Raw genomic sequence first — 13,951 nt, forward strand, 5'->3', positions numbered from 1 at the left:
GTTGGTAGTCAGCCCAAGTGTTCTTAAGAGAAACTGCATTTTGGGGGACTACAGTGGGTTTATTTTTCAGTCTTGAAGGTCTCTATTTAATATTATTAGAAAGTTGAACAGTGAAGTAACTCTCACTAAGGGCTATACAGGTCTAGAAAACAGACCTTATTCTACCAGCTTTATCCTACCTGTTGAAGATCTGTAGGTGGTGCCATCATGATTAATACCATGGTCTTCTTTGGAGTAACATTATTCCTGCTGATTTCTTTACCATTAGAGGACTCTTTAGTGCTTTCCTGAAGACTTGCCTGTAGCTCTCTGCAGTTGTTTGCAGTCTCAGACTGTTTCTCTCCTGGCAGCTGGGTTTCAACAGGCTTACATTGTGTCCTGCCAAAAAGTCTCTGGTATAGAAAGCTCAGTATGTCCAGCAGCATCCTCAAACTGGCTCTCCCACACTATTTGGGTGACTGCACTCAGACCAAAAGCAACGGCAACAGTAACAGGTCTTGCAAAATGCAGAGAGGTGAACTAGTATTACAAGTGTGGAAAGGCTAGCTAAAGACAGCATGGGGCTGCAGAAAGGATTTCACTCACTTCTCAGACTCAGTGCCTCATATTCTAAGTGCATCTTTTTCCTTATTAAAATGTCCAGGCTCAGGATCACAGCATAAGCTACAGCAGTACAAAACCAAGTTCTCCCATCTAACTCTTACCACACTGCTTCTGAGGCGCAGTTACTTCACGGATCATCAAATCGTTAGATGCAGACAAAAAATCTTTTCTGTTGATGCTGATAATGCAATAGAATCAGTAACACACAGTGAGGATTTGCCACTGTGCTAGCTTCAGTATCATCAGCCAGGGAAATGCAGCAGTGAGAGCCTCCAAAACCTGCATCCTCACTGCAGCCCAGCCTGGCCAATCACTGCAGACCATACAAGCAGGTCTGACTGCTTCACCACAGAATGTGGGTCTCCGCCAATAGAGGACAGAGTAGCAGCACGGAAATGAAGCGATGTCACTGACTGTCAATGAACTTAGAGGGATAGGGTTGGCTAAACAGCAGGATTCCCTTCAGCTGCACCTCCCTCCCTGTAAAGAAAATCTGCTGAGTGACGGTTCCTTTTCCTCCCTCCCACACTAGCCTCCTGCACTTGCTCTGAGTCATTCTAAGAGCATTGTCAGCATCAAGCAAGCATTCTGAAGCATCCAAGGCAAACAGATTTTCATTCTCAGCACGTATATAGTTCCTCCTGCTTGGAGAGTTACAGTGTGGCAAAGCAGAGTAGTTCTATTTCTGCATTAAACGCTGCTTTCTTGCAACCGTTTCCTGGCTTACTACCTTACTGACCACACTGTCAACATGGCTCTCTAGACCAGAAAAGAAAAAATATCTCTATGCTTATAGAAGGATAAAACTGGCATTAATTTATAAGTATCTTAACATCAACCAATCAAACAAAATCACAGAAACGTGCATCGTCCCAGTCCACTGGTTACTATTGTAGAAATCTATGACAACAGTTCAAATACCTGTATATAGACAGAAACGAAAAGGTATTCATTTGAAATATTTTAACCTGTTATTTAATATGCTGAGTAATGGTACGTAGCTAGGTAGCACAACAGTCTATTAACTGCAGAGAGGAGCTCCATCACTACATTCAGGAACAGCAAAAGCAGATTAAATGAAAAGGAAAGAGCAGAAATGCTCCAAAATATCTCCTGACCAATAAAAGAGCTGTGTCTGTTGTTTGTAACTAATCAATGTTCAGGAGCCAGTTGTCATACAACAAAATGGGAAGATGTAGGATTACTACATCTTCCCATTTTGTTTGGAAAAAAGGTTTTGTTTTTGAAAGGTAGATGCAACTAGCTTGATTTCACCCACTGCTTGAGAACTCTGCATTTTGAAGCTTCAACTTTGAGCATGCATCAACACATCTGCTATTCATAAATGATGAAAATGTACTGTTTATAAGGTTGGGGAAATCTCCATTCACCTGAGACTGAATAAGTCACTTGGATGAGTAACGAAACATTTCTTCCACTGATCTAAGGATCTTGGAAAAGCGACTGGACTTCTTTAAGTTTCTTGAAGATGTTTCACCTCTATCTGAGAAGCTTCTTCAGTTCTAAGAGCAAATGGTGCATAGTCCCAGATTTTAAGCCCTATTGGGAGTGTCCCATAAGAGGGTTCCCACTGTTTCAATTCCTTGGAATTGTTTGCCATTTTTGCAAACGATTCCCTTATCGATTCCAGTCGCCTCGAATGACGTCACCAAGTTGTGGAGCATCATTTACCTGGCAGGAAACACGGCGCCTAAGCGCCTCAAACACTCAAAAGTTTGATTATACTTTACGAGAACGGATGACAAACAGGGCAACTTGCAATACTTGCAAAGTAGATATTTCATTTAAGGGAGGAAACACTACGAATACGCAAAAGCATTTGCTCACAAAACACGCGATGACCTTAAATGAATGTCGTGTTTTTAATTCCGCTCCGGACTCGTGAATCTCAACCCAGCAGCAGCGGTAACGTTTGCACGTCCTCTCCCGTTAATGCGGCAGGTAAATAATCAACTAACAGTGCATATTATGTTAGCGCGTTCTGCCTTATTACAAAACCTGCCATTACTGTGCATTTAGGTGACCATGATGAGACAGACAGACAGAGTCTGGCTCAGATGCTGGCAGTTCTCGCTGCAGTCTACCGGTAGCGTCTCCTTTCAGGCCAGGATAGACGAATGTCACCGAGCAGTGACTAAGTTTGTGGTAAAAGGCTTGCACCCATTTGCCACAGCAGATGCCCCTGATTTTCGGTAAGTGAATGTGTTTAATTGTAGGCAGGGACATTACTGGATATTCTTGTGTAATTGCTACTGAATAATTTATGTTATACTTTGTTATTGCTACAGAAGAATATTTATTTTATTATTTTACATTTACCATTTTTTCCTCCAGGGACCTTGTGACACCCGATTGAAGAGCCGTAGGCTGTGGATCTCTTAAGATCTCACTGTTGGGTTTGTAAGGCCATGCTACTCCTAAATTTCTATCTTGTTCAAAGAGAAGATAAAAAACAAAGTTCTAAGCTAATCGACCTTAGTGTTCTCCTTTTTAAAAAGAATCGATAAGAGAATCGATAAAGAATCGAATTGTTAAACAGAATCGAAAATGGAATCGTGAAAATCTTATCAATACCCATCCCTAGCCAGCAATTTAAGAAGAACATGCGGGTAAACATGTCACTCCTGGTCCGATTGGGGAGTGGACCAGAGAAAACTACAGATTTCAACATTGTTTTGGCCAAGTTGCACACCGATTCAGCTTTGATTTTACTCAACACTGATTGATGTAACTGGGTGTCATTACTGCTGTCAAAGTGGAAAAAAGCGGTTAGAGACACGAACAGGTTGGTGGTGTACCTGGGGCTTCTGTTTAGGACTACGCTTCCTCCTCACCGTCACCCAGGCATCCTGTTTCCCCGGCTGCTCGTGACAGTCTACCGGGGGTCAGCTAGCTGGGCTAGCTACAGGTTTTTCAAGTGTGCAAAGCCGAGTCTCAAATTCAGTGATCCTGGCCTCCAGAGCTGCAAATAGGCTACATTTATTACAAGTATCAATACTGCTAAGGGAGGCCGAGGAGTAACTAAACATCTGACGCAATGAGCAGGAAAGTGCAGGAGGGACAGGTGGAAAGGCCATGCTGCTAGCGAGTCAGCTACCAGCTAAGCCAGTGAAAGACAGTGAGTGAATACTGTGACCATAAATTAGCAAGTGAATACACGGAGAGTGTGCTTCAGATGAAGCACATGAAGATTACACTATAAAATAAAAAGTTTTCTAAAAGTTCTTTATTAAATTACTATGCAGGTAAGCTACACAAAAACACCATTGTGTATTGTGACAGGAACAGGAAGTGATATTCTACTGCAGAGAGAGCGAAAACCAAGTGACGGATGACATCAAGCTGTATGCCAGGTGTGAACGAAACATCGATTCACTGATCCACGAGGATATACAGCAACAACATTGGAATGTCATTCAGACTGGAGAATTGTAGTCGCATGGCAACAAAGAGAGGGAAGTTAGTCAGAACTGAGGGGCTTACACTACCAGAAGGCAGCATTGCAGTCATCCAGGACGGCTACAAGTACCTGGGAATCCCACGGCAAATGGGATCCACGAAGAGGCCGCTAGGAAAGCTGCAACCACCAAGTACCTGCAGAGGGTAAGGAAATCCTGCTGAATGAAAAGAACAAAATCCAGCCAAACAACACCTACGCCCTGCGAGTGACCAGTCAAAAGTTTGGACACACCTTCTCATTTAATGGGTTTTCTTTATGACATTGTAGATTCTCGCTGAAGGCATCAGAACTATGAATGAACACATATGGAATAATGTAGTAAACAAAGTGTGAAATAACTCAAAACATGTATTATATTTTAGATTCTTCTAAATAGCCACCCTTTGTTTTGATTACTGCTTTGCACACTCTTGGCATTCTCTCAATGACCGTAATGAGGTTGTCACCTGAAATGGTTTTCCAAAAGTCTTGAAGGAGTTCCCAGAGATGCTGAGCACTTGGTGGCCCTTTGCCTTCACTCTCCAGTTCATCTCATCCTAAACCAGTGGTTCTCAAACTTTTCACGAGTACCACCTCATAAAATATATGGCTCTTAAAGTACTACGCTCATGACCGACATTAAAGTACAGTAGTATAGGTCTATTTAACACCATATACAGCTTACATGAGACAATTTTATTTCTTATATAAATGTTATTTATTTTAACTGTCATAAACAGGACGTGATAAGTGGAAATAATAACAACTGTACTGCATTAAAACAATCCAGCGGGTGGGAAATATGGTATTTAACTGTTGACATATGAACAAACTACTCTGAGTTTATCAGGGCTGTTGTGTTGTGCTTTGTATCTTGTTCTATTTAATCCAAACAAGCCCCTAAAACAAGGCAGTGATCACTGTCAGCCTCTCTCGGTTGCTATTACCACTGTTCATTTTAAAGTTCAGTTTTTCAAACTGAACTTTTTTTTAATCGAGTGGAAAAAAGTTGGTGTTCATCCTCCAGCTTCACTGTGTCCATATTATGCTAACACAGCTGTAGCACATAATTATATACCAGCTTACAAACGCCATTTCGGTTTAGTTTCCTGTCTTAATTTATGCCGGAAGTGATAGCAGAGCTGTTTAATTTTTTAGAAATCTCTCAGCCAGAACACGGTACATTATTTAATCTGGAGACTTCCTGTGTACCACTAGAAGGAGCCCAAGTACCACCAGTGGTATGCGTACCACAGTTTGTGAACAACTGTCCTAGACCATCTTGATTGTGTTTAGGTCAGGGGACTGTGGAGGCCAGGCCACCTGGCACAGCATTACTCTCCTTCTTGGTCAAATAGCCCTTACACAGCCCAGAGGTGTGTTTGGCGTCATTGTCCTGTTGAAGAACAAATGATGGTCCAAGTACACAAACTGGATGGGATGGCATGTCGCATGCAGGATGCTGTGGTAGCCATGCTGGTTCAGTGTGCCTTCAATTTTGAATAAATCCCCAACAGTGTCACCACTAAAGCACCCCCACACCATCACACCTCCTCCTCCATGCTTCACAGTTGGAACCATGCATGTAAAGACCATCCATTCACCTCTTCTGCATCACACAAAGACACGGAGGGTGGAACCAAAGATCTCAAATCTGGACTCCTCAGACCAAAGCACAGATATTCACTGGTCTAATGTCCATTCCTTGTGTTTCCTGGCCTAAACAAATCTCTTCTGCTTGCTGATTTTCCTTAGTATTGGTTTCTTAGCAGTTATTTGACCATAAAGGCCTGATTTGTGCAGTCTCTTCCCCATAGTGTGTGTTCTGTCCAATCCCAATATGCTCTTTTTTCTTTTCTCTCAATCCCAACCAGCTGCAGCGGACAGTTGCCCCCTCCCTGAGGCTGGTTTTGCTGGAGGTTTCTTCCTGTTAGAAGGGAGTTTTTTCTTCCCACAAGTGTTTTAATAGTGGATTGCCTTATTGTAGGATTTTATCCCAAATACTGTAGGGTCTATACTTTGATTATAAAGTACCTTGAGGCAACTGTTGTGGTGATTTGGGACTATTTCAATAAACTTGAATGTTTTCAGTGCACCAGAGTTAATGTATTTTTTGTTAAATATGTCAAACAACTTGGGTACAAAATATATAGTGCAGAATTTTTCTGTGTCAAACACATCAGGTTGGATTTGTTGATCCATGCAGTGTTTATAATTCTTTTCAGTCAAAAGGACTTGGTTAAATATGTGACTTATGCTGACATGACATCTGGCACAACAGTGTTTGGTCACAGAGAATTTCTGTCACACCTTCTAATGGTTAGTCAAAAATGTTCTGTCTTTGTCTGTAGGCTTTCCAGGCACAGGGTCACTATTTACAAACTAGATGTTCATTGCAATAAACTATACAGAATACTCCAGTAAAAACACTCGACTTTAATCTGCTTAAAGAAAGGTTCCTGCTGTCAAAGGGGTATAGGATTTCACTATTATCTTCAGAAACATTGAAATTTCATTCTCATTTAGCTGTTGAAGGTGAATCCCATCTTGAACAGCATGTTACATGGTATTAGGAGGACACTGTTATCTGGTATTAAGAGACTATTATTAGCAAACAGTGAGAAAAATTTGTGTGTCACACTGAGAAGAATCAATTCATAAATATTTGAAAAAACATAAATATGGTAACATAGAGTGGTACCTCAATTATTAAGACAGATTTCCAAACAAAATTTTTAACAAGATGCTTGTGTTCAACAAAGCTTTGCCATCATTTGCAACTCTCCTCTCACTCAAAAAACCATAACATCAACTCGTGTCACTCAGGTACAGAAACATGTATCAAACTGAACTAGGAAAGGAATCTCATTGGTCACCGGGACCCAAAACACAAGGTATAGAATTACCAGTTACATTTTCATTTTTTACAAATGTATAAATTTTGTGGAATTTACCTCACGAAGGTTGAAATGGGTTTTTTTCCCCCACTGCAAGTTATACACAGCATAACCCCTTCATTCAACCCAGCAGGCCAACAAAATGAATTTATCCTAGTAGCACACAGCCAAGCTATCTGTATTCCAAGAAAAACAACAACAAATACATAGCTATATCTTTACCATTACAATCAGCAAGGATTCACCAACTAACACACAAGTGAAACGGTTGTGAACCTCAACTGTGCACGTTTCTAGACAACAACACAGTTGAATCATATGTTTCCTGTTTCAGCTGTCAGTTGGTTCTTTCGGGGCATTGATGTACCAACTTCATCTCCCAGAGACTTCTCTTTGGGATTCTTTCAGTCTTGTGTCTCTCTTTTAGACTCACACAGTCTCATCCCCAATTTCCCTCTGCATCTCAAGCTGTTGTCAAAGTTCCTGCGGTACTGGTCTTGGGGGCATTTTTACCTTGTCTGGAAATCTTTTCTTTTTAAATAACAAAGCTGCACTCCGTTAAGCATGTACTCTAAATGTATTTAGTTGGGATGTTCAAGGCAACTAATTTCTAAGTCCTCCAAGCGCAACCGCCCCCCCCCCAAAATACAAACTACCGACTAGTCTAAAACTAAGAAACACTTAATATCAAGTTAAATTTGAGAACCGTTTAATGCAAAAACTCATTAAACAAAGGCATTTTAAACCACTAATCACATTCTTCAATAATAAATCCTCCAGCTTAACTGTGCAGCACCTGGCATTATGCATTGTGAACATTGCATGTTATACTCCAGACAACGAAGAAGAAAAACACTTAAAATAAACCGATGTTAAATATGATATGAAAACATGTTACTACGTAAGATGTTCACATATTATTGAAATGTGACAAATTAACATCCGAAAAACTCAGAAACTGCGACTGAAATATGTACCACCTCCTCCAGCTCATCCAGGGAAAAGTTATTCAAAGCTGGTCCCGGGTCTGCCCCAGCACTTTCTGCTGGTAGAACATGCCTGGTTGGAACACCTTACTCAGGAGGTGCCCGCCTCAGCTGGCTCCTTTTGATGTGGAAAATCAGCAGCTGTACTATGATCCCCTGACTAAATTCCCCATCCTATTGCTAAGGGTAACACTATCCACCTTTCAGTGAAAGCTCATTTCCACCACGTGTATCTGTGATCTCATTTTTCGCCTTAAAACCCCAACAATAATAATGTTAACAAAAAGATCAAGCCCAGATTAATAGATTTAATGTGTTTCTCACCAATGTAGTTGCATCTGGTGGCAGATGCCTGCATAACATTAAGACGCAAGTGATTTCCATTGTTTTTAGGTGGGGGTTTTTTGGGGGTTTTTTTTAACATCTAATATCTTTACTTACAGTAGTAAATAGACTGTAGTGAATAGGATTTATTCAATTCAATTTTATTTATATAGCGCCAAAGCACAACAACAGTTGCCTCAAGGCGCTTTATATTGTACAGTAAATTTATGAAGGGGTTATATATATTTAATAATGAAATTACCTCTTTTTGAAGTATCTTTATGACTGTGTATTTGAACCCATACTGTCATTAAGCTGGTCTTTTTTGGTCACTTCAAGTAAGTTTATAGAACTGTGATGTTATATTTGTTACAATTTAGCAAAGAGGCCACTTTGCTAAATCTCTGTTAAAGATCTCTGTTAGAATCTCTGTTCACTAATGTCAGTGACACTTATATAGCCTTTATTTACTTGATAAAAAAAGTAACTTTGCCAAAAACTGATGGCAGCAGCTACTTTGTGATAGGAATGCACTTTCTGGCTCTAAACGACTTGATATTCTTTGTTAAACTATGATTGACCTATTTTATAATAGCTTAAGTTCCAGCAGTCATTTTTTGGCAAATACTGGAAATCACTTTTTGGCACAACACCTGCCATGGGTATCAATTCAAATGTAAAACAATTAAGACTAAACGACTAGTACATCTGGTAGCAATTAGTGACAATAGCAACGATTACTTGGTTGGTCAACTAGTTGTGCAGATCCCTAGTATTTTGGCACTTCTTATGTATGAGATATTTTAAATATAAAATATGCACTGTACCATTTAACACCCTTTAACATGGCATTGCTTATTGACAGTGCTATCACTATTATCTCAGTTGATATATCTTAATGTTTTTGGTGTACAAGTAACTAAATCCTTTGTTACTAAATGACATGTCAGTCTGTATTTACCCCAAAGCTTGTTCAGTGCATTTGTACTTTTTTCCAGTTGTTTCAAGCCATGCCCTGGTGTCATCTGACTCCCTTACCTACTCTCCTATTTAAATAACTCTGAGCACCAGTTCCATTTCATTGTCTCACCCTGCATTCATGTTCACTTTTCTTAAATGAAAAATTTACAATGAATGTGGTGTCTTTCCGTGGGAAATGCTTTGAAATTCTGTTATTACACACAAAAAGGGAAGTGAAGACACTATATATCACGCAACGGAGCATCCGAGCTGTGTCCACTTACCATGAGCTCATGTTCAGTGCGATGTACTCCTAACTTCTTCAGCCCAATTGTCAAGTCGTTCACACAGATGCCTCCATCCCCGTTCACATCCAGGACCTGGAAGAGCACTTTGAGTCTGTGCTCCTGCTCCGAACCCCCACATATGTCACATGGATGCTCTCCTTCGTCGGTGTGCCACACGCCGGAGGCTGACTGTTGGGTTACTGGTTTAGATGGTGATGCATCCGAGGGAGGGACGGAGGGGGGAACCCTGCCTCCACCACCAGGGTCGGCCCCTGGATGTGTGTCTGTCGACCGACACTGGCAGAATACACCACTGAGCAAAGAGGGCATCAACGAGCCCTGCTGGTGCATCATGTGTCCGCCTCTCCCGAACAGCTTGACCCTGTACTAACCTAAGGCTGAATCGCCTTTATATCGCGAGTCCTGACTACTACGTCACCACGTGCCTCTATTAAAGTCGACGGCTTTCACTTGGCGTACAACGCACACTTTTCACCACTAACACAACCGTGAAGCTCACACACAAGCACAAATTCCACTTGAGTCCATCAGCTCAGCTAGCTATTTTCAACGTTAGCGAGTGAAAGATGCCGGCGAAACGAGACGCGTCGATATGATGAAAATTCTGCTGTCTGCTCTCTAAGCGTCTATTAAAATGTCTCCACAGCAGCGTATGTTCGACTTCCTCCTATTACAAACAATACGGTTCCATTCTGAAGTCCCCTTTTAGTTTTTATTTCAATATCTAGGCACCCGGCAACTTACCGCCCATTAAAAAGAGCAAGACATTTGTCTGCTGAGCCCGCAACACCCGAAGTCTCGCTACATAACGCGAGATTACAACACGAACCGGTCTAAGATTGGGGTTTTTGCCTGCGTGACTACTGACACGCAGACAGGCTTCACTTGGAGGCGCAATAAATGGCTGAAGAGGGAATTTAACGGAATTCTGCATATATGTAATAAAATTATGTGAACAAGGGGAAAAGAGTTAGAGAATAGCCTTCTGATTGAAAACGTAAGCGCATGGAAGGAAGAACTGAAAGAGAGAGCCATAGATTTAATCTTTGAATCCATTCATGCAGATTTCATGTTAAAAAAAAAAACCCAAACAAGATTAATATTTATTCTTTTATATTATATATAATATGATAATACATGTCTTTTACACGTGTTAGTGATCATCGTCACTCAAAATTTAAAGGATTTTTGTAGGATTTAATAAACTATTCAACAAAAGTCTTCATGTTGTGGCAAACAGCAAAAAAAAAAAAAAAAGAAAGAAAAGAAAGAAAAGAAAAGAAAAAAGGAAAAAAAGAGAGAGCTAAAAAACAGAGCTGCATGGGAGCTGCAGACTCCCGGCACAAAAACACACTCTTTTCTTTTTTTCTCCTTGCATTTGGTAGGGGTGCTGTGGTGTCTGATTTCAGCTCATGACACACTGTAGCGTGCAAGTGTGCATGAAGGAAAAAGCATTTTTGATTATTTCTTATGTTCATGCAGATAACTGAAGAAACTTAGCAATGCAGTTAATGACACAATTGTAACTGTATATCTCTGTTTCCAAATATGCCAAATATGCTTCCAAACCAACTTCCTTCCAAGCCAAAGACTAGAAAATATGACGACCCTTATCTTGCCTTTGGCTTCACCTGCACAATGGTGGTGCGAAGGTAGGTATTCCCGACAGCACGCGCTGGGCTGTCCAAATCATGGAAAAACAGTATCCCACATTATTGAATTTTAGTTCACAAACGCTTCTTATAATGAAATTTAAAACAAAGGGGGGCCAAGCAAAAAAAGTTTGGGAACCACTGCCCTAGGGAGACAGGTCTGGAGGCCCCCTTGCCCCTTGGCCGGATCAGGACGGGGCGTCGGTGCAGGGACCTCTGGCTGAAGCAGAGAGGAGACCACAAGGTCACAAACTTATCTCTGGGTAGGCTGCGGGCAGAGTCTCAGTCTCTGAGAGAATTTAGTTAGCAGCACAGCAAACAGTCTCAAAATACACAGTTTAGAAAGCTTTGGAACACAGCAGTTTTTGAAAGCACAGGGACACAATTCTCAGTCTCAGGTACAGCCTGCTCTGCCCTTTCCTGTAGAGGGCATCTGAGTTATGAGTCCAGTCCAGTCTATTGTTCAGATGAACACCAAGGTACCTGTAGCTGTCCACAGCCTCAATGTCCATACCTTGGATGTTCAGTGGTTGCAGTGGAGAATGCTTGTGCCTGCGGAAGTCTACCACCAGTTCCTTGGTTTTACTGGCGTTGATCTGGAGGTAGTTCAGCTGGCACCAGTCCACAAAGTCTTGGGTCAGACCTCTGTACTCCTTGTCGTCCCCATCAGTGATGAGGCCGACTATTGCAGAGTCATCAGAGAACTTCTGCAGGAAGCACTGGGTGGAATTGTGGGAGAAGTCTGCAGTGTAGATGGTGAAGAGGAACGGAGCCAGAACCGTTCCCTGTGGGGCCCCCGTACTGCAGACGACCCTGTCCGACACAAAGCCCACAAAGCACAAAGCCTAGGCAGCATATCAAGCCGTCTCAGAATGAGCAGGAGATACACAGAGATTGCAACATTAGAAATAGTCTCTGAATGAGTTAGATGGGGAACAGAAAGCACAGCTTCTCAGATCACAGTTCAGCTTTCTTGGGGGCCAGCTCACAAAACTCAAGTTCAAACCTGACAGTTGTGATGGCTAAATGAAGCTTTCTGAAGCATTGAAGCTTGCATTGAAAAACTGCTCATTACTCAAAGCTTTTCAACACAGTCATCTTTGATGACATCTGGTGGCCAGAAATATAAAGAGTAACTTAAAACTACAGCTTATAATGAACTGCTTCACTATGATTGCCCACTTTGCAGAGCTGAATTAACAACTTCTGTTTGATATCATGTGACATTTCTGTCTGATATTGGTCTGACATGCTGCTTTGAACATGTGTTCTTTGGGAGGGGGTGAAAAAATTATGTTATGTCTATTTTAATAATAAATCTCATAGCTGGAACCAATACAGACCAACAGGGCAGGGTCCAGAAACGCTAGGTCCAAGACCCAGAACCATGCTTTTTATGGCTGAGATGATTTTTTTTAATGTTTCTTTAATTGTGAAATTGTAATAGTGGTAGAACATTTTCCCTGCAACATTTAGAGGACGAGTTGGGGACATTATTGGGGAAAACACAATATAGAATGTTTTTTATAACAGAGCACTTCTTAAAGAGGTGCAGTTAAAAGGTAACAGCAGAGTTATTTTTCTGTCTGGAATTGTTGAATATACAAAACAAGACTGATGATTTTGTCTTGACAATACCCCACACATTCTCCATTAGGTTCAGTCAGACAAGGTTGCTGGCCACACAGTAATCACAGTAAGAACATAATTAGCAAACTACTTGGCAATAGTTTTGGCACTGTGTGCAGTCCTCCTGGAAAAGCAAATATGCATCTCCAAAAATCTTGTTAGCACACACAGTCGGAAAGGATAAAGTACTTTAAAATCTTCCAGTGAACAGCTGTGATAACTTTGTGCTTAAAACACAGTGGAAAAAACACTGGCATGGCAATATTCTCCCAGTCTGAGGACGTTTATTTGTAAATAAAATGAAAAATGTACTGTCATACAAAAAGAGAACACTGGACCAATGAGCAACAGTAGGCCCCCAAGGGACTGTTATATGTTAAGGGATGTAGTAACCTGTAAGAGCTATTTGCACTATTAATGATTAGCATCCAGATTTCTAACTTCACTATTTCACAAAAGGTTAAAAAGTGAATGTCCACAATTCAGACTTTAATTGCAGGATATTTTTAAAAAATCAATTTAGCAGGAGCAAAGCAAAAGCCAAATTAAATAGTAATAATCACAAAATGATAAACAATTCACCTGAATCATTTACTAATTAACTTACTCTGAGCTAATGCTTATTTTTCTTTCGAGGAGAGACAGGCACATACAGGCCTGGAGATGTGTTTCTCAGTGTTCTGTGTTAATGGAAACAATCCAACATGGCAATGATGGTGATGATGAGCAGAGAAAGAGCCAAATCCAAGTTTAATTTGTAAGTCCACCATCTGGACAGTGGTGGTTGATCCCTCTAGTGTCACTGCGGGAATTTTCAACGGCGAACTTCTGGGATCCAATCTTCTGAACTGCTCATCTCGCAGGACTGCCAGAAACAGACCCAAAACATCTCTGGGTGCTCCAATTTATGCCCTTTCAAGTGCTGACTCCATCTCTCCTCCCTAGACATCCAATCACTCTGTTTAAATAGGATCCACCAATATCTAAACTTAAACATAATTATGTTTACCTGATAATATTCTGGTATTCAGTATTAAGCTTGGATTTGATTTATGTTTTGGAATAAGAATAAAGATAATCTATTATTAGCATATATGGAAAATAATAAATGAAAATGGCTCGGTTGTAGCCC

At 40.9% G+C, this 13,951-nt stretch overlaps 1 protein-coding gene across 3 annotated transcripts in view; it reads right to left on the minus strand.

Annotated features, from left to right (window-relative positions):
* Window positions 1-10,328, minus strand: part of slc25a25b (solute carrier family 25 member 25b) — a 34,772-nt gene extending 24,444 nt beyond the window's left edge. For 2 of the 3 annotated variants that reach the window (XM_086301785.1, XM_086301784.1), the window contains exon 1: window positions 9,515-10,328. In XM_086301785.1, the coding sequence (XP_086157911.1) occupies window positions 9,515-9,871 (357 nt within the window). In that variant the 5' untranslated portion in view covers window positions 9,872-10,328. Of the gene's footprint in view, window positions 1-179; window positions 3,179-9,514 lie in introns of those variants that run through there. The other variant, XM_086301786.1, reaches the window with a different exon arrangement.
* Window positions 10,329-13,951: the final 3,623 nt, after the last annotated feature.

Source organism: Aulonocara sp. 'chitande type north' Nkhata Bay, linkage group LG7 (genome assembly GCF_057382095.1).
Source record: "Aulonocara sp. 'chitande type north' Nkhata Bay isolate Kocher_YH1m ecotype deep benthic linkage group LG7, A_spYH_male_GT1.1, whole genome shotgun sequence".
NCBI classification, from domain to species: domain Eukaryota; kingdom Metazoa; phylum Chordata; class Actinopteri; order Cichliformes; family Cichlidae; genus Aulonocara; species Aulonocara sp. 'chitande type north' Nkhata Bay.